General features: G+C 38.7%; 1 protein-coding gene across 2 annotated transcripts in view; it reads right to left on the bottom strand.

Moving 5' to 3' along the window:
* The window catches only part of tmem132e (transmembrane protein 132E), a 207,913-nt gene that overhangs the window by 26,598 nt on the left and 159,015 nt on the right, over nt 1-22,300 (bottom strand). For both annotated transcript variants that reach the window (XM_079480197.1, XM_079480196.1), the window contains exons 3-4: nt 4,596-4,733; nt 837-1,029 (exon numbers count right to left, since the gene is read on the bottom strand). In XM_079480197.1, the coding sequence (XP_079336323.1) occupies nt 837-1,029; nt 4,596-4,733 (331 nt within the window). The remainder of the gene's footprint in view (nt 1-836; nt 1,030-4,595; nt 4,734-22,300) is intronic.

Genomic DNA, 22,300 nt, shown 5'->3' with positions numbered 1-22,300 from the left:
TTCTGCACCTGTTACCCGTGTAGTGAATCATGCTAGGCTTTGAAAATACACGAAAATGACGGGAGGGGCAGGTGGCCCCAGCGACGCTTTTTAACACTGACTGCTCTGAATGGGTTTTAATGGGTGAATAATGTTGTTTCTTCTGGAGTGAGTGGATAAGCATACAGTGGATTACTTTCAAGCCTTTTCCGCGAACCTATTACCTTAAAGTCTCACTGTGAAAAGTGTGAACTATTCTGCCAGCCTCTTAAAAGGTACTGCGGCTGCGAAACAATGTGAATGCGATGAGCTTTAATCTTAGAATATGAGAATGTGTTGAACAATAGATTTTTATGCGTCTTAGGAAGTGGCATAGTGGATTTTAGTATCCATGGCTAGAAGGACAAAACCGTAAGTGCCCTGCAATTTAGTCTAACAGTAAGGCTTGGCAATATAATATACATAACTATGTCTTCAAGGTGTATAACGATCTTACGTAATGAAGTCGAATGTTTTTATCATCTTAGAATGAGCTATTTCTATCAACATATACCGCGGGTCCCCTTACATGGAATTGGCCATGTTGTTTCTAGTATCCCTAAACCGACAAACTCTACATAGCGCGTTTCGTTAAAACGTTATCTCCATCGCCAAAGAAGCGTAAAAGTGTCGTCATCTTAGTCCTGTATCAGCCACCCTGGTGGCTCGGAAAGGAGGAGTTGCCTATGCCATTGGCTGCAATCCGCAACCTCACCACTAGTTGCCGCAAAATTTCATACACTGGAGTTTCATACAAATCATGTGTAATCGCAAAACCTCTGATGAATTCATAACCTCTACTTGGAGGAACTCCTTACCATTGAAAGCGGAATGATGGCTTGGATGTCCTTCTGCACGACTGTCAGTTCTGTTACCACCTTCTCCGCATCCGAGACCGAAGTTTGATCCCGGTAATCGATGTTCCAGTTGATTCTTCTGGTGACCGATTGGCTGGTGAAGTTCTCCATCTCAAAGTCCAGCTGCATGATTTCGATGCTGGCAGCCATGTCCCTGAATAAAAAACAAGACCGACCAGCAATGAACAAGTGATCAATTATGAGGCTGTAAAAAACAGCAGGGCCGTCCACCAAATGTAGCTATTAAAGTCATTTAGAAGAGTCTAATTGGGGTCAGATTTGTTTTTGTGGCCGTCAACACAAACAGATGTTCTGTCATGTACAGTATATTGACACCACCAGGAAATAAATCTATCAGCGAGTTGCGACGATGCATCTGTTGTGGCGGAGCACAACACTTGAACAACATACCGGCTTTAAATTAGTGACAGAGGAAGGACTATAACAGCGTCTGGCAGTTTCTTCAAGGCTTTTGCAGGAAACCTCTATAATGGATTGTGACAGTCTAAATGAGCTCTGTCTGTTGGCCTCATGCTCACTCATCAAGGATTATTTCCTATATCTGAGACGCCTGTTCTACAGGTAACTGCTGATAGCTGCTGACAGCCATGCTGAGAAGAGACGGCCAAAAAATGGATTCGCTCGGTGGGAAATGCTCATGGAAAAATTGCTGCAGGGTTATCGAAATGTTGTCTGCTGGAAATGAGTCATGTGTAAGTGCGGCTGACGCAACATCTTCTGAATTTCAGAATTTAACTTTTTCTTTCCGTTCCAGAACTGGCAAATTATTATATTCTCAATATGAAATCAGACTAGAAAGTCTACTTTATCTCGCACAGATTTTTGTCTTTGTTATCTTTAACAAAAATACGTAAAAACGTCAAATTAACTTCTGGAGCGGTAGACTTTCTTGTTACGTCAGTTTAGCGTCAAGCCCCTCCCCTTCAACTGTCAATCTACTGCCGGTTCCAATCTGCTGGATCCGCCAACTATTCTAGATCCAATCAATTTGCAGTTAAAAATAAGCCACGACCCCGTTTATTATTTAACCTCCAGTTTCACTCTGAAATACATCGCACTGGAAGTCGATTGTGATGTCCTATTCACAGGGACTTTAATGTGAGCAAAAACAAAATGTTGCCACACAAAAAAAATCTGAATCAGAAGATGTGAACATCACTTGTTGCCATCTTTCAAATACGACATTATATAAACACATCATCAGCTCCTCCTCTTTGTGCCCCAAAAAAACTGGCCATTCAGCAACCAGGAACTATCAATCTTATAATATTAAGTTTGAACTTTTTATAAAGAAATACAGTTTTGTTACCCCCAAATGTATTTATCTTCTCCTTAACTAATTCGTGACTTGAAATCAATGTAGACTCTTGAAATCCCCAGCCTGTTTTGGAGCGACCGTCCCATTTAAACTTGAATGACTTCTCCTTTACTTTGGGAGGAAGTATTTGACGCAAAATGGGAATCAATCTCTATCAGATGTGTTTTCTTTTCTTGCTGTCCTCTCACTGGACGCTGCATTAACAAAGTTAATATTGCCTTAATTATCTAGCTGTTGCTGAGAATTGATCGTCCTGCACAACAGGCGAGAGGCCAGAGAAAAGTCCCGTCACCAATTGGCTGCCAGCGCGAGTACCAGCCATCAAAACATCTTGCATTTGGAGTAATTTTAAGCTTGCTTAGCTCTGGAGAGAACAAAGAATTGGCACGGGTGAGCCAAGCAACTGCATCTCTAATGGTAAATACATTAATGGAATGATGATGCTGTCTTATATTGACAAATAATATTGCCATTGCCTTAGAGTAGAGCTGTAATCAACATTTGCAATGCTAGAAGAGACAGACAGCGAGAAAATATGGACGGAGAATTGGCCAGACAAATCAAAGAATTAGCTAGGAAAAGAAAAGAGTTGAACTGTATTCCCAGGATGTCTGTGTAAAGCCCTTTTAAAATTTTTCAATACTCAATAGCTTGTGTGTGTCAAGACATATGATAATCAAATATTCATTAAAAACGTCCAGTCCAAGTCTCCCCTACTCTCCAAAACAAATAAGAAGCAAAGCAGAATATTCTGTTGGTGAAACGTGTAAATATGTTTGAACTCACATTAGAAATAACAAGCAACACCCTTCACAGGCCGCTGTCACATCGATGCTTGACAATGTGTCAGACGCTAATAGCTTTATTATGTTGTATCCTCATATTTCTACTGCTCTTAACAAGAGTTTATTCAATGACTTTTCTTAATGACACCAAAAACGTCTCTCCGCGTGTTAAAAGAGTGCTCAAAGTTATTTTTATCATTATATACAGTCTTTTGTTTAGGACATGCACTGCATACTATTCAGTGTACTTTTCAGCTACGCGCTTAAAGCCACAATATGTAAATTTGGACCTACTAGATGGCGCACTTTCAAAACAACAACAAAAAGCGAAGCTAAATGACGTTATGTAGGAGAGTGGAATTATGGGACATGTCGTTTCACCATCCACAGGCGTATGGAAATCGAGCATCATGATCACGGACGAGGTTATAAATGAATTTTATTTTGTCATCGTAATGAATTAGCTTGCAGGAAACGATGAATCTAATGCTACGTGTGCTGTATTTGGTGGTTATACAGATGCTGTCTACATTTTTTATTATGTATGTATCCTCATAATTCTACTGCTCTTAACAAGAGTCTATTCTATGACTTTTCTTAAAGATACCAAAAACGTCTCTCCGCATGTTAAAAGAGTAAACAGATGCTGTATAACTACTTCCGCATTTACGTTTTGCCGTAGTTTCTACAACCGGAAAGTGAGAGTATTGCGGAGCAGCGGATATTAAGACACTGATATGCGACAAATACAAGGGAGACGAAGGACGGGCCATTAGCTTAAATAGGAATTTCTCTGAATTTGCACATTCTTGGGAACATTTGGGATAATGTAAATACACAACTGCATGAGATATATCACACTGTGAAAGTGATTTTTTGACATTTCATAACAAAATTCTTCCATATTTTGGCTTTAAAGACAACCCTTAAAATCCGAACGGATAAAACCAGATATAATATGTCAGGAAAAGCAGGTAGTGTTCTTGTGAAAATCGCACATGTTGTACCATGATGTAATGCTGCAGGTGATATGGTCTTTTCACTAATCTAACAGAACGAAATAGATTTTCTGACAGGGTCTACTTAATACAAGACTAAGACGCTTAAAAACACGAATAAAGCAGCAGTTGTTTAATATAGATGACCTCGGTGGTAATCTCGTCTTGACCTCGCTAAAAAAAGTTATATAATACTTCACTCCACTGATGATGTGATTTACTCCAGGGATTTGTTTGGAAAAGCATACACTAATATTACCTTTTCTGCAATATACTCACATTTTTCTGAAAAATGTAAAATGTCACTTACACAGTTGGAATTGCCCATCTGTGATATTTGTTCATAACTCATTACATAGAAAGTACAAGCTACAGTATGACAACAAACAAACTTAAATTTAAATGTATTTACCAAAACAAACGTCTTACCAGATGACCGTCTGTTTTATCTAAATATTATTAGGAGAATTGAATGTTATTGGTTATCCGTAATGCACTGTACTGTAAGCTTCTATTTTGTTGTTGATCTAAAATCTGATTCGTCATTTGACAATGCTGTTCCTAGATCAGTGTTCAATAAGTAGCGTGGATGTCTTACCCGGGGACTCCTGGGATTTTGCTGACTTCCACTGTAGCAATGGAGTGTTTGGCTCCAGACTGCACGTCCCATTCCACCTTCCACTGGTTACTCTTGGATTTGGTGCTCAGAAGGTTCACTCCTTTCTTTGCTTTCACCCTGTAAAACAGACATGGAGTGTTTAAAATGAGATCGAGCTGTGTTTCTTATTCAGCTCCAAGAAGAAGATCATAGCCTCATTGAATCTATGCTTCTGGTAAATCAATGGTTCTAACTCCTGTTTCATTTCGAGTGCTCAATTTTGCCACTCATAATTCAGATATTTTTATCATGAGTACTGCATTTGCCATGCTAAACACACACGCATGCACAAGCGTACCATTTACAAAGACATCTCTCTGCTTAAAAAAGCTTTTCTGCTTAAATAACTCCACTCATTTAGATTTACAGAATTTGATTCATATCCAAATACATCTGAGGGCTTATATCTTTTTATCTACCAAGGGGCGATTCACATTTCACATCTAAAACCGCTCCGAATATTCGGAAAACCCGAACACGGCACTGAAAAGTTGAACAATTTCCAAAGCGATACGGCCCTGGTGCGCCTAGAAAAATGTGCACGCCGCACCATGTGCACGTCGCGACCGCGGGAAACATGAATCGCCCCAAAAGCTTCTATGTCTTTCATATCCCCACTGTCTGATAAAATTGAAAAACATCAGACTTTGCACCAATCTGAAGCCATATTTCTGTGATCGAGTCTCTGCGGAACATCTCTGAAAGAATCCAGAACTTCAAACAGCGCTGTGTTTCCAACAGGGTTCTATCTTACAAGATGAAAGTCTGTGTTTTTGCGGTAGCATACATCTACTGGTTAACACCTCGAATAGGTGCAACGAAACAAGACATGCCAAACAGTGCATTTTTTAACCTCTGCTATCGGAGTTCCTGCCCTCTTACATCTGCCCGGAGCTTCTGTGACAGTTAACAGCTTTGAGGTTTCCCGTCATCAAAGTGCCATGGAACTTTAATAACAGAGACGGAGGGACATGGATGAGACGTAGTGGGTGTTACCAGTGGCGGCGCCAGGGGGGGTCTTGGGGGGTCTCAAGACCCTTCCAAAAAACGCCTTGACCCCCCATTAGACCCCCCACCCCTTCCTGATTAAAAAATATTTTATATATATCCTGGATAAAGATTTAAAAATTGTTCTCTTCAAACTACGCAGAACAATAATAATTAATAATTAATCGACATATAAAAAATATAAACATAAGAATCAAAGCGACGCCTCATGAACGTTGCTGTCGCTGCGCCTTGCGTCATTACGTTCAAGACGGTGTCGCGAGCCCGCAAGAGCTGCTACGCACTTTTCTTGAAGCTAAAAATGGATCGTTTTGTAATACCTAAAAAGGGCGGAGGAGACAGGTGAGCAGATGAAAAGAAATGGCGCTTCATCGAGCGCTACAGCGGGCACGGATGTTGGGAATCCTGACGGCGGAGAGCATTTAACTGGGGATTTAATCCATGGCTCAGCCGAGAAACCAAGACAGGCTCAACTAAAATCATACCCGCGTCGTTCTTTTGGATTGTAAATATGTTTTCTGTCATGAGTGTGGCCAGCGCTGCCACTCCCACGCGCATCACGTGCGTTGCGTAAGGCACCAAGTGATGAGGGGGCACCAAAAATAGCGTAATGAAAAACATTTTTTTAAATCTAATTTTATTTCATTAGGCTATAGAAAAATTATTAGGCAGGCACATTTCAGCCATGTATATGTAAAAAAACCGGCCGAACATTCCCATATCACCACCACCCGCAGCAGCGCCTCGCGCGTGCGCCTGACGCAGTTTGACAGATGGTTGCCTAGGCAACTTATTTGGAAATGGCCCCGAAAAGACATTAGGAGTCAGGATAAGAGATAAGAAAGAAGAAACTGCGAGATGATGCCCGTGCATCACATGCAGGTATGTCCATGTTTAATTAACTTAAATTCGGGAAATGTGGATGTGCTGCTACTAATTCTGTTTACTGAAGAAAAGTTTGCACTTTCAAATGTGTAGTGTGTGTAGGCTATTCTACATATGTTTACAAAGACAGCAAAGCTGTGAAGATTTTACTTTCTCTATTTAGTGTTCCTAGGTTTTATACTGCGATGCTGCTATTGTGTTATTGGTATTGAGTTATATGTTTGGTAATAAAAAGTAAAACTGGCAAATTTCAGGGTGGGGGGGGGGTCATCATAATGGAATTATGCTTAGGGCACCAATATGGCTAGCAGCGGCACTGGGTGTGGCAATTAAAGTTTGAGCATATTGTTGGCAAACTACAATTGATTAATTAATTAAAAACAAAGTAGTTGATATGATGTGTTGTTTTATTTGTTTAGTAGCATTAATATGCAGCTATTAGCCGTGTCCAATGTATTTTCTGTCGGTTTTCATGAGACCCCCCTTTAAATGACCAGGACCCCCCATTGACCCCCCAATCAAAATTGTCTGGAGCCGCCACTGGGTGTTACATGTTCAGCCACAGACTGAATACTTTATTGGTCCATTGTGTTGTTTTAGGTTTCATTATTCTGTTTCTATTAAACAGTAATTCATTTTTAACTACACCGCAAATTAAGCATCTGTTTTAAAGTAAGGGGTCAAAGGTCAGAATATGTGTGTATAGACCTCTTTGGTTGATGTACAACGCTGGTCCAGATGAACTTCCTGTTTCAGTTTTTTTAAACGTTTAAACAAAATACCAAATTACAACCAAGATATTCAACAAATATCTTAAAGATTTAATCATAGGATTTAATAATGTAAGATTTAAAATCCAGAAACCGGAAGTGCTTCTTGCAAAGTGGTCTATAGATGTATAGAAGTGTTATTGACAAACATCTTTACTTGCTAAATATGTGGTTTAAAAACGATTATTAAATTTCGCTCATGACTGCACACCAAATTAATTCTATATTATTGCATTACATTTTACATTTTATTACATTTATTTACCAACATGAATATAATCCATCAAATGTTAAACAGCCAGTTAGACTACCACTACATTACTTAGTGGATAATTTGTTATTGTTTATGAATTATTATTCATAAATGTAAATATTAAGCCTTAGTGTTTCTTTTATTTTATTTTGCAGTTGGGTATTTTTACAACAGTGACGGTGTGTGGTTGGTACCCAAAACCCCCTTAACCTTAACATTATGGCATATTGCTTTATTTGAACATCTAGCTTAGAATTTCACTTTCTCGGACAGCTATTTAATGGATCTTTGGAAACCTGTAGGATCCATATTAAATGGTTGAATGAATGCTTGCAACATGACGAAACGTTCATTGATAGCACAATCTGTCTATGGGATTAACCTCAAACAAGTTAACCTCGAAAATTCATCTCCTTTCTCTTTGAACTGCTTCTTCCAATTGCAGTTACCTGATAAAAGGCTGTCGCCGCTTTGAGGAGTGGACCGTGACCAATGGCAGGGTCTTCAGTCACCCATTTCAACAATTCCCTCAACATAACCTTATCTCAGCCCCTCAGCACCTCCATCAAACACGGCTCTGCTGATCACAGGACCCGCTTCACTTTTATATAAATGGGATTTAATATATAAATATTGGCAATAATCAGGGCTGACGGCTTAAAATCAAACACAAGCCTTTCGATAGAGAGATCATTACCCAGTTCTGACGTGCCGCTTCACGTTGCGTTGCAAAAAGCCGGAAAGCAGAGAATGACAGGCAGGCTTTGGTTGATGATAGCAAACACCATGTACAATTAGATAATTACATTAATTAAGCATAGCGCTGAATTACTTTATCTTAAAAGCCTTCCAGGGTTCACATTAATTAACAATAACCCACGCTCGGCGGTCAGATTTATAAAAGGCCATTACATGAACATTTCAATGGTTGGGACTTTTAAGGCAACTAAATGAGAACTTGAAAAAGTCTAACAATTTATCACATCATTTGCAATGAGTCAACATTTGTGGCTAAAGTTTTCTTAATCCGAAATGTATTGAACAGCAATAGACCCGATGTGCGTCTTTGATAAATTATGTATGACACAACATACAAATGTCACAGAAAGACAAAGTTGCTGTAATTGGTGCGTCACTGAAACATCCGTTCCTTTAAACATTCAAATGAAATGAAATGAAATATTACGTATGGAATATGTCATTGTATGGTGGTTCTAAGTGTGAGAAAGTACAGCCGTAAATGATCTATCTATCAAATGAAATACTATGAAACTATATAACAGCATTAACATATAAAATCACATTTAAGCTGGTGGACTTCAACAGGGTTCCCAGACGCTTCGACAGATAATTTCCCAAAACATTTCCAGTCCTTTGGATAAACATTTTGATTCCAACCGGGGTGCTCATGAATCATTTACAGTGATCAGTGAACCAGTTTGAGCGATTCGTTAAAAAGAACAAACTCAGAAAAACAATTCATTCACATTTTTTACTTTTGAGCAGGACAACACAAAATCAATATCGAACCAATTAAATATTTCAGCACAGAGCATTAACCACCACACTGTAAATTCACTGTAGATATTTCCATGCAGTGGCGAAAGCTTCATTTATACATTGCGTAATACACACAGATTAAAATTCCCTTCGCCTTTCTACGTCTTCAATGACCGAAGCAATTAAAACTAGAATTGAAGTTCCTGCATGTCAAATAAAGACCAGAGTGGCCTCTAGTAGCCGTGTGAAACAAATAAGCAGTGATGTATAACTGCAGACTCTTACCATTAACATTACTGTAAAGAAACACAAACAAGCAAGATGAGAAATGTCAACAGATGCATGTCTCAGAGGCATTAGACCCCCCCTCTCTCTCTCTCTCTCTCTCTCTCTCTCTCTCTCTCTCTCTCTCCCCCTGCATTATTGAAAAAACTGTCCCGTACTTCAACGACTAAATCGGGCCAGTACAATTTTTTTTCCACCCATTTGTAGAACCAGGGCTTTCCATTAGTTGCACTGCAGAAAGGGCCACTTTACATAAATAAATGATTGATGCAGTTGCGCAGTCACAATATACAGTCACAACACGCAAAGACTGTTTACTTATTTGTATCTGTTCCTTTAAACATTAAAACGGACACATGTAAATAATTCCTCTGTGTCCAAATAGACAATCTTTTCTTGAACATTTTTTTTTTCTGAGTATCAAGATAAAGATGACTTAAAGGAGGAGTTACATTCGTTGTGTCTTCTTTATACTATTAAATGTGCTTGGTCCTCAAGCTAAACATGGTCAACTTGTTCAAAAACAAGTTGGATGCATGACATAGTATTTCTGTGCTCGATACGGTCCGCCAGCACTACAACTTGTTTCGGAAAGTTTTTTATAAGTCTGGATCCCTGTTTCGAAATAAGGATCCTAAGGTTTTATTGGCCATTCTCCTGGAAGAGCACGCCCATGAATGAACCAGAGACCGAGTGGAAGAGCACGCCTATCAGCGTGTTTCCTTCCTAAAGAAACCGTGGTTAGCACTGCACGTAATAGTCTATTGTAGTTGTTTTAGCTAATAGAGCTAATAATGGCACCTAAAAGGTGTGTTTTGGATGTGAGAGGAAAAAAGCCTTGTTCAGGTCTCCAAAGGATGCGGTGTCACGACAGCAGTGGATGGAGTTTCTATTACCCGGACAGCAACGCCGTTGCGACAATGTTTTTGTCGCGCGATTTGCACAAGCAAATTTAGTGTTTCGTGCGTTTGACGCGTGAATCACGCAAGTTGAAACATTTGATGATTGCCGGATAATAGTACCGCGTTAACCAATCAGGAGCTTGCTCTAGTAGCGACGTGATTATGACGAGTGGAGCGAGCGGAGGCAGAAATCCGAAAAATCAATGGACGACTGCACCTCCGAAGGATCTGATGGACCCAGACACAGCGCCGAACGAGTCTACTCTGTTTTTAGCCTTTCATAGACCCTTTCAAAAAAATCCATGTCAGCCATTTTGCAACGAGACTGGAGCCGCCTGGCAGAAGCCCCTCCCATGACGCAAATTTGAAGTGAAGCAAATAAACTCAATGTTCAAGCGTCCAACTATGCAAGAATAGCGCGATTTACCGCGTTTGGTTACAGGTTTGGATTGACTACATCCTCGAAAAGGACGTGTTAAGTACAAAAGTGCTTAAAAAAATTCTCAAATTCTTCCAAGGCAAACCAATCAGAATAATGCTAATCAACATTAGTTGATGTATTTATGTGAGGCTTTATTTCAAGTAAATACCTCGTGTATATAAGCACACGTGGCAATAAAAAAATAAAAAATAAATAAAAGCTCTTTCTGATTAGTTCTGATTAGTTACACCAAACAATTGTCTCATTTGTGTCTATTTTTGTTTCTTATTTATTTCCTCTAAGGAATTTTATAAGAAACATTTTAAATGAAACATTAGACACTGAGAATTCAATAAAAAAAGTATTCCGAGCTGAAGAAAGCAGCCTCTAAACAATGATACGCTCCTTTGGGCTTATTCATTCTCTGTACGTGATCGTTTTATTCAATTGACTAGGAAGCATCCATACAGACAGATGTTTACTGCACAAATCAGAATACTGCGATCTGTCACTGATGCTGAGCATGAGAAGACAGTTCCAGAGAAACAGACAGACCCACTGGCACTGAGAGGAAGGGAATTATGGTCTTTCTCTGTCACTTTTGAAGAAGATAGAATGAAGAAAAGGAGGGCTGAACCTGACGGGGAGGATTTGCACAAATATGATCGTTCATCAAAGGAGGCAAATATTAAAAGTTAAAAGATTTAGCATTTAACTCAATGAAGGGTATTCGGAGCGAGATCATGTCAAGTCTGTTTGACTTCCACCATATCAAATAAAAAATGTAATTGCCAAAACGCGCTTTAATATCATGAAAATAATAACAAATATTGACATTTATGTCAAATTCTAATTAATTCAAATGGGTTTCTAAGGTTTTACTCTTTAAAATGTTTGCATTGATGGTTGCAAAGCAGAATAAATACAAACCAATAATAATTCTATTCTATTCTAAAAATCTCTCCAACATAATCAAAATCATCATCCAACAGCACAACCGCTACATGTGGATTCGCTTCACATAGTATTTACCTAATCAGCTTTAAAATGGAGGTGATGCAAAGACGGATTGAACCAGCCCCTTCATCCCTTTTTAAAGAAGGGAAGGTCCTGCGCTCTTAATGCAGAGAAACAGAGAGAATGAGCCAGAGAGATACACAGAGCGAAAGAGAGAGAGAGAGAGACACAGAGCAACAGTGCAAGAGAGAGAGAGAGAGCCATGCGGCGCTTCGCAATCCTCCCGCCTGGAACGCAATTATTCTAAGTAGTTTTCCCATCAGCGCCAGGCATGAACGGAAGACCCTCGGGTGAGCCAAAACCTTTTCTGCCGTGGCAATAGGGAAAAAAGCAGCTCTCCAATTTATTTGATAAGGCAAGCGGAACTCAGTCCTGCCAACCGCTGCAAAGAACAGGAAAATCACCCTCGAACCCTCGGCCAGCTCTCGTCAGCCGCGTGACATTTCATTGACCACATCAGTGTAGAGATGTCAAATGTTTATATTTATATATGGTTCATATATGAGCATTTAAACAACTGATGCAGAGGGTTAGAATACAGGAGAGATCTAAACATTACTTGAATACCAATCAGTTAAAAGAAATGAGCTGTCACAATATGCATATTATTCATCCTAAATGGTACATGAGATAAGGATTAGGATACGGCACTCAAAAAATGATGTCAAAAGATGTCTGGATAGTATAACACTTCTGTATGATATAATGTACAGCTGGAACAATGTGTTGATGATTAATAATAACCGAGGTGGCTAATTTGTATGAATACGTACGATGTGGATCGTACAAAAACGTAGAATTACAAGAAAAAAATCGATACTGAAGCCCCTCCCCCTAACCCCACCCAAACCTAACATCATTGGCGTTCAATTAAATTATCATTAAAACGTACAAATCAGATCGTATGAATTTATACTAATTATACGAATCCTATTTTTGTATTCCTACCCACAACCAAATATGCACCGATATATCGGCCGACAGAAATGCAAAACCTTGTGCTCTGTACATATAACTCACCAGCTTGATGTTCAATATTAATAGTCATTGTGGGAATTAATAACATTCAGAAAGTTAAGAAATATTCATGTAATCTTCAGAATCGGTATAGGCTGATATCACTGTGAATTATCAGATATCGGTTTCAGGAGAGGAATTTAGTATGGGTGCATCTCTACTAAAAACTTCAAGTTATTAATATTAAAACTTTTTAGAACATTACATTTAGTCAAGTGTAATATGCCCCAATATTATCAAATCGTCTCTAACTCAAAAGTATGTACTTTCCCATCTCCAGTCAAGAACTTACTATTAGTGTGTCGCACCCTGGGAAAAAGAACTAATCAGATCGGAGTTTCATGTGGCTTCTATTTTCACAAGCATCCCCTAACTCTCCAGCGCTCGCTTTCAGAACCGAAAGAATGACACCGTTAATGACTTTGAAGAGGGAATAAACGTCAAGCCGGACGCTTCTGAAGACCAGACCACATATCAGATTCTTTTAAACACTCTATCGGCATCAAATACTATAAGAGAAGCAACGGTTTACCGGGAGAGTTGAAAAGACAGAGTACAGTGAAAACGGCTTTTGAGAGCTCACCATTTACCACTCAATGATACAAGCCCTTATCTCACATGAGTGCAACAGTTTAACAGCTCAACAAAAGAGTGTACATGTGGCCTTGCCAAAACAAAACCTGCGGTTCATAAAAAGCATGTGAAAATATAAACTTGGAAAACCAACTTTGTGCCATAGGAGTGCAATGAAAAATTGAAAAAGAAAACCACACACATTATAAATCCACCACTCAAAATCTATTTCATAGTAACAACATGAGATATTTGGTTAAACCAGCAAAAGAGCTTTTTCTCGTTACCTCCTCATGACAAATGAAAGGAAACGCAACACGTCTCTCCATATCCGTCTTTCCATTCAATCCTCCTTTTCCCTCGCATCAACCTTATTACATCCCGATCGCTATTTCTCGCCATCTCTAGTAGTCTCCCACTACCACACACTCTCACCTCTATTTCTCGCGCGTACATGCTTTTCCTCTTAAATAAATCACTTGTAACAGCACAGTTGTTCTATGAAACTTTTACTAGGCTTTGCTTGGCGTCGTCCGGACTCTGTTTCTTTGTAGAGAAAGGCCCTGTGTGCGTCTATCATCTATTCCTGCCAACGCCTGCAGGGTTACAGTGCCTTTGTGGTCCAGCTTTTGTGACGGAGACCACTCGATCATTTCTTGTTAGAACAGATTTATGAGCAGACCCACTATAGGTTACGTTAGGGAGTCATTCCGTGTGAGACTTGTGTGAGACAGATGTTATGCTTTTCTGGGGATCGTCCTGTATTTGTAATGAGACGGGACACATGAGAAGCATCTAAGGTATGGGACCGAGCTGGGAAAAAACATACAGACATCTGCTCACTCTCTCCTGTATTTGTTGTTGTGCAGTACACTGATTGTCCAGCGGGAGGCCTGTGGCTGTTGTGGCTTTATGTGTTCAGCATTGATAAATGCACAGCTTTATTAGTTCAAATACGGCCTGTATACTTTAATAAGGTCAACACGCTGGTGAGTAAGGTCAGACCCGTGTCGTTTTTCCTCATTTCATCATGTCATAATGCGCCTTTTACAGGCTGCCATAAATTAGGGCAAAATAATGAAATAGTGTAGGAAATAAACTGTGGTGTCTCACAGATGGATAATCAAGATTTCCTTTAGTTGATGATCATTGATGAACATTTTTTTTGCAGAAAAGCAAATATCTTATCGCCTATTCAAAGGTATTTTCCAAAACACCTTAAGCTGCATTGTAATTCAATTCAACCATTTTTTTATCAAAAAGGCCAAAAGGCTATGAAAAGTGTAAAATGACACTGAAAAATACATGGATGTCAATGTCAAAATGATGCATATTAGTAGATTAATAAAAGCTGTGTGTCACATCAGGAGCGTCTGGGAACTGGAAACAAGCTGAAAACAACTCATCTCTATAAAAATGCAAACATTGGAGAGTGCAAACATGTTAACATCTTTCGTGTAATGCTGCATCCACACCACTAGGTGTCGGTATAAAAACAAGTCGACCGTCATTAACCGATGCGATAAATACTACAAAAAGGATACATTTAAGGTTATTTAGCTAAATGCAGTACGTAAATAACATTTATAAACAATTGTCTCTGACTACCTTAAATGGATTTAGCTTGAAAACGAATACGTTTGTTTACCTACAAAAATATTTTATAACAATAGTATTAACTGTATCTTGGTATAAGCAACTATTGTGTTATTGCCTCTTTTTTTCAATTGGCTTTATTGATCCCTAATTTCTGTGTAAGTCGCTTTGGATAAAAGCGTCTGCTAAATGCCTAAATGACATGTTATGTTATTTGTGGTAAAACCATTGCTACACAAATTGACAAAAGTCTCACTACAATAATCAAACTGTTGGTTCTCTAATAGTTTAACCATGACATTTGTAGTAAAACTACTACGGTAATATAAACGCCAATTAATCTTCTAGAAAGCAGGACTACAATTTTACTATAATAAACCACTGTTCATTTTCCTAAGAGATGTATTTGGCCAAAACAATCATGATTGTATTCATGAATAATGCTTAAGTATTTACGGATGCATCGTCTTAGTTTTTGGAACAGATATAAAGTATCAGAGCACTTTCGCTCGCTGCCAGTTCCAAGAAATGACTTTTATGCTTTGTTTTACTTGTTCAGTGAAGGAAGCCAAAAGAATGAGAAATTAAAAACAATACAATAAGCCTGTAATTATACAAGCACAAGAGTATTATCCCCCTGACCTCTGGTTTCCTCACATTGCTCTTGTTTTTAATACACCGAGCGTTGTCCTCCTGATCACCTCTAGTCTAATCTGCTTCCCCTGGCACTGCTTAAAGTTCCTGCCTCCTTATTGTCTCCCTCGGAGTCCTCACCTCTCTCTCTCTCTCTCTCTCTCTCTCTCTCTCTCTCACACACTTTGGCTTTTACATATGGATGCACAACTGCGTTTGAAATGTGCACAAATAGATGCACAGCCACAAACGTTCTCATTGCTGCCTTCTCCTGGTTGTCTCCTAGGTTGCTCTGTTCTGCCCACGACAATGGTGGAATATGCACCACTGTGTTTTAAACTCTGGTGAATGTATGCACGCTCAGATTTAGAGCTGCAACTAACGATTATTTTAATAATCGATGAATCTGTCGATTATTTGTTCGATTAATCGATGAATCGGATACAATTTTTTAAAAGCATTCATTTTCAACCCTTTATTGAAAAATAGAACTGACATTGCAAAACATATTTCAAAAGCTTTATTATTACTTATTATATCATTATTACAGCTGGCTGTGGTTTACATGATGCATTTCCCATCAAGAAGCCTCTCATGGTTTGCTGTTTTTTTCTGGAATTTTTTCGGGTCTCTCTGATGGTATTTCCTCTACCTCCGCTCTGCTTTTTTAATTTATTTTTTCTCCGCTATGCTGCGCGGCGCGATCAACTTTTTTTAGTCCTGTGACACACTAGATGCGTGGCGTGAGCGTCTCAGAAGCATGGCGTGACCGTTTTTAAATCGGCTCCCATGTTAACAGGTTAGAGCTTGCACACTGCCTGCGTGAGACGAGCCGCACGGAAAACGCGTGCATGCTAGGAATTGAATCGACGCCTATTTTTCACGAGACACGCAAGCGTGTTGGAAGCGTTTCCAGGCAAAATAGAATAGGAAAAGATGTTTATATGTAATTTTGTACACGAATACATATTAATGAATGCCATTTTGATGTTTGAAAGCTAATCATCATTTATTTGAACGTATTTTCAAATTGAATTTCATTAAACCAACATCTACACGTTACGGGGTTTACATGTCCACTGTAGAAAACATCAGGACTTAAATCATGTTTATAATGCATTTTTGGAGAAACAACAAGTGAATATTGAAATAAATTATACATTAATATTCCTATTAAGTATGAGATATTATTACTAAAATGTTGCAAATGAATACTCCAATTAACTACCTTTTTCCATAAAATCTTCCTCCAAGAAAATGCTTAGGCTATATCCAATGAAAAGATACATTGCATTGAATGGGAATATTAATTTATGTCCATCTTAAACACATATTGCATAAAGTAAACTCGTGCATCAATTGATTACGTTACATCTTAAATAACATATCTGAGAATCATCTTAATACGAATTGTGGTTCGTATTAAACCCCAAAAAGTATTGGTGACTGAATTATTTTTGTTTTTTATGCTCTTAACAATGTGATTAAAAATGGAAAAAAATATGACACACTACAATAACAACGTAGTCTAGTGTGTCATCTGAGTGACGGTCCAACATCAGGTAATAAAGCTACAAAACATTTGGAAATGTTATTTAAATAAACAGACAGCCTACTTACTCATTTTTCGGATTTTGGAAGGTGTAGGTTATGTGAAAAAAGTTTAAACTTGTCGTGAATACAAGACCCTTGTCTGTCGGCGGCCTCCCTCTATGTCACCTATAGCAGCAGCAGCGCGCCAGCGCCGCGTCAGGCACGGTGCTGGTGTGCAAAGATACAGAAAACACGACGCAGCCGCCACAGAGCTGACACGCAACAGAAACGCCACGCTCACGCCACTCAAACATGTGGCGCGCGTTATAGTCGCGCGATACAACGAATCGATAATGAAATTCGTTGCCAACATTTTTAATAATCGATTTTTATCGATTTTATCGATTCGTTGTTGCAGCCCTACTCAGATTGACACTTTATTGCACATAATGGATACAACACAAGTCCAAATGGATGCTCATCGAGCACAAATCTGAAGCGAGCCAAGCATAACATTCCAGTCCCTAAAAACGGCACATGAAGAGTGGCACTGGTCATGATTTATCATACTTCAGCCAAACATCATCTGCTTCGAGTCTGTAAAGTTCACCGAGAATCACAGGGGCCTGAAAACATAAGTGTCTGTTTAACAGACTCTGAAGCTTTCACCAAACGCCCTCCATCTCGCTCAGGGCCCTGCTTTATACTGATAGTCAGCCATCCATGAAACTCTTCTGCTAAACCTCTCACCTTATTATGACTGTTTGTGCACTGTGCCGAGACCAACAAACATAGCCCACCTAACTAAAATCAAATTTCAAGCCCATACGTGTTATTTCTTCAAAGTAAAACACAACTTTCTCTTATCCAACTCAACAGTTATTTCATTTTGTTTGGACAATTTCGAGTATGTCAAAATTTGGAATAACAGAACTGGAACTTTTTTAGCTTGTCTGTGCCCACAATTCTACAGTTTACATCATTGTAACTAAACTATATTTGAAGAGATTGTTTGCAAAATGGCAAAAACTAAAATCATGTTTATTTATTGTGCATTACATTTAATATCAATCAAACGTCAGTTGGTTTGTTTTCATCAAGTAATAACTACACTTAACTTTTATTTAACCTGCAAAACTCCATTAAGATAAAAAGAGAATAGAGAGAGAGAGACGGACAGAGAGAGAGAGAGAATAGATAGAGATAGAGGGGGGACATAGCCATCATCTCCCCAATCTAAACTCTGTGTTCCATCACAGGATCAGGGCAGATTACCACACAGAGCTGATGAGACAATATTTACTTTTCACACGCTCTGGAAACGTTGCGTAAAGCAGCGCTCGCTCAAATGGAACAATGCATTCTTTTTCCTTCATTGTGCTGTGAAAGGGATTGTGTGTGTGGAGAGGCTGGGGGTCCGGGTCTGTGTCAGGGGTTCTCATAACCGAGTCTTCTCAAAGGCCTGTTTGTGATATGACTCCCCTCATAAATCCCATGTTGTTCACCACCAAAAATATAAAGCTCATAATGGATGCTAATGCTGACATTAAGGAGGTGACTGGCTTTAACATGCCACTGCTGCAGCGTAAAACCAAGGCAGGAGAAGAACAGTAAACTTTTATTAGGATTTATCTGATGGTACAGTTTGATTATCGTGAGAAAGCATCTTCTCGTTTTATCGAACGGAATAAAGACGTTAAGGTTTAAGTGACATGAGGACTCTTGTCTGCTCAACTGTTTCAACTATTATATCAAATGAATGCAAACCATATAAGTTTCCATAGAGATAAATGATGTCATGCAAATTATAATATAATGTGTACCAATCTGTAGGGAAATGAGGGATTTCGCTCAAGGTCTCTAAGCAACATTAGAAAGCGCTTTAGTGTTATTAAACAAAAGAAAAATTGAAATGTTCTGTTATGCTTATTTTTAGTCGATGAGCATTTGCATTCGCTAACATAACACAAATCTAAATTTTCCTCTACAGTAAGCAAACTTGTTGAAATATTATGTCAGTCGATAACAAAAATGGTTTAGGGCCGATGAATTGCTTCCAGAATAAAAGTTATATACTTGCAGTACATTTTTAGATGTTAATATAGAATTTAAATCATATATAAATACGTGTGTATACATGCCAATATTTCATAAATACATACATGTGTGTTTATAAATAAAAATTAAACGTGAACAGTACACAGACATATATTATGTAAACATGTAATCGTTTAACAGCCCTGAAATGTGTAAAACGTAATTTAGCCCAAAAGGAAAAAGACTTTAATGGACACCCCTATAGTATATTTTATAATTCTGTTTATTATATCTTTCATAAAATAATATTCTGAGCGCTCATTTAATTAACAGTCAGTGAATGAAACAATGAGTACACATTTACATTTAGTCATACACGACTATTAAAAATAAAGGTGCTTAAAAGGTTCTTTACAGCGATGCCATAGAAGAACCATTCAGCCAAAGGTTCTTTAAAGAACCATCTCTATGTTACTTTTAATCATCTAAAGAACCTTTTCTTCGCCACAAAGAACCTTTTGTGAAACAGAAAGGTCATTAGATGTTAAAGGTTCTTTATGGAACCAAAAGGTTCTACTTTGCATCGAAGAACCTTTTGAAGCAATTCACAGCAAGAATGCAAAAGCAAGAATTGCAAAATTATTTTATTGTAGAAATTCTGGATTTTTCAATTTAGTTGTGGCCTTTAGTGTCCAGAAGAAAACATGTACAAGAATAAAGTTTAGCAATAACCCGGCATTGCTCTGGTACTTATGTAAGCACATTTTTATATCCTGAATTGGAAGAAGAAATAAAACTGACAAGTGCTCCCTTGCACATATGAAACAAAACCAAAGCTTGGATCCCAATGCGACTACTACAAGTGTTATTCAGGTGCTGTTCTGAGCAACCCCAGACAGCAGCCGCCATTTTCTCAGACTTCAAATTTGCATATCTATAAACACCGCACACATATTTTTACAGAACACAGAGAACACAAAGGTAAGTCATTCCACAACAGAGCCGATATAGCACTACGCATCCACCTCCTCTTTCTCGCAAACGCACAATTCTATACCGCGTTTTAAGTGTGAAAGGACTCACGCTGCGGCCCACCCCTGCGCTGTCGCTCTTAACCAGCACACCATGAGGTTTAGACCAAGGGGAGCCATCCATACAAGACAGAGAGAGAGAAAGAGACCGGTGAGGAGGTAGTTTTCCTCAGGCAGAGCTTGTCTTTTCCCATCAGCTTGCTCACTGGCTTTAAACAGGGTTTGGGATGAGAAACCTACTTTCAGGACTGATAGAGAGGGACAAGTTTGCTTCGGCTTTACAAAGTGTTGAGCAAAAGATCGACCCACAAAGACTAGAGCTCTCAGTGAAAATAGAGGCTATTGGTCTAACATTGCAGATGATACAATCTGATGAAACGGTGATAGGTGATGACAACATGGACTTCTTGGGCGAAATTAGACAAAAACAAAAACAAATGAACGTTAACTTGATAGAAAAAGTGAGTCATTCCTATTTGTTCTAATGTATAGCATTTCCGTCTGAATATATTGGAAACATTAATACTCCATTTAATAACTCACAATTTCAATAAAGAAAAAATGTAATCCGTTTTCTCGTATTGCATGATCACAGTTGGTGAATTTTCATAATTCCTCATGGTTTGAGCGGATAACTTCACATATATACTATTACCAAAAATTACAATTTATTAAGAAACATTTCAAGTGTTTCATTGTTTTCGCTTTCTGTAATTAATGTTTTTTTTTAACAATGTTATTTATGGAAATCCTTTTTTTAATTTGTAATTAATATTTACATTCAAAACACTTTAAGTCTCCTTTCTCGTGTTTTTGGAAGAACGTAATAAAATATAATTTCATAATCACATCTTTATAAGACTTTTGTTGGGAAAACAATAAGCATCTGTATGGATTAGTACCAATTTCATAAATGATGTGTAATTTAATGTTTTATTATTCTTGCTTGAATTATAAAACCTATAAACAAATGTAAAAAATTTGAAAGAAACTTCCAACCTGATCTCTAAACGAAATTCCATCCTGTTACTGAAACTACCACTTCACGTTCATTTTATACACAAATCAAATCACAATAAATAACGCATAGATGTCTTGACCTCTGCATATTTCTGAAACTCTAGTATAAACCCTTGTGCGGATTTTCTTCCTTACCATAAAAACACAACACATCCACATTTCCCAAAAAAGTACCGCAGCTAAAATGAGCCACATGCATTCAGTAAGTACTCTTTAGTCCTATTTAAATGTCGTTCTTTTCCTTCCTAAAGACATTTTCAAGATCTTTGGCCTTAAATGACTTTATTTAAAACAGAAAATGGCCCTCTTAGGAAAAGGACGCAGTGAGGGACGGGGCACAATGTGGCCATTAAAGCGGTGGGAGGTCAGTGGTAAAAGCTGCAGCGTCTGTGGCCCAGTTGGCTGGAAGGCGGACCATAACAAGGCCACGCTAACATTCTCCCTCTCATTTAAACCAGCCTCACGGAGTGGCCTCGCTCGCCGTGGCGCCCAACCATGGAGAAGTGAGTGCTTCGCGCACGCTTGGCGGCTAGAGCTGTCACAGGCTTCATTCTAGCTGTGAGGTCTGTTGTATCATCCCAGGCAGAGAAAAAGAGAAAGAACTAAAATAAAACAAGCGCAGGAAAAAAAAATTCTCAGCAGGCCTTGTTGGCAGAGACATACTGCAGAGATGTACAAATATGTTTCCTGTGTTATTCACACTCCCACGGTGAACAGTAGAGGAAAGAATTAAACACACAGTTCCTACGTGAAGTCTGAATGCATTTAATGACTACGCAGACACATGCGCGGATACGTATGCGCATACTCATTTATTATTGATGGATGAAACAAACATATGAAAGCAACGACAGATTCCTGCATCCATTTCATTCTTCAGGACCGCCTGCGTATCCAAATGTAAAAAAATGTCAACATTTTAGCAACTTCTAATATTGGGGGGCGGAATGCAGCGTGAATTCACCAGAAAGCCCACCTGGGAAATTTGGCTTATCATTATGCATAAAAGCACCCGGGATCACACCAAGCTTTTCTTTCTCCGTATTATTTTGCAGGTGAATCCGCTGGCACTGATAAGGGGGGCCCCGCCGGGGGGGCCGTACCTGGCATTTCACCATTTTTGGCAGACAGGTAGAGCTTCAAAGCTCGGCGAGGAGTGTATTT

The sequence above is a fragment of the Barbatula barbatula genome, assembly GCF_947034865.1.
Source record: "Barbatula barbatula genome assembly, chromosome: 2".
Taxonomy (NCBI): domain Eukaryota; kingdom Metazoa; phylum Chordata; class Actinopteri; order Cypriniformes; family Nemacheilidae; genus Barbatula; species Barbatula barbatula.
This window is presented reverse-complemented; position numbering and strand designations above follow the sequence as displayed.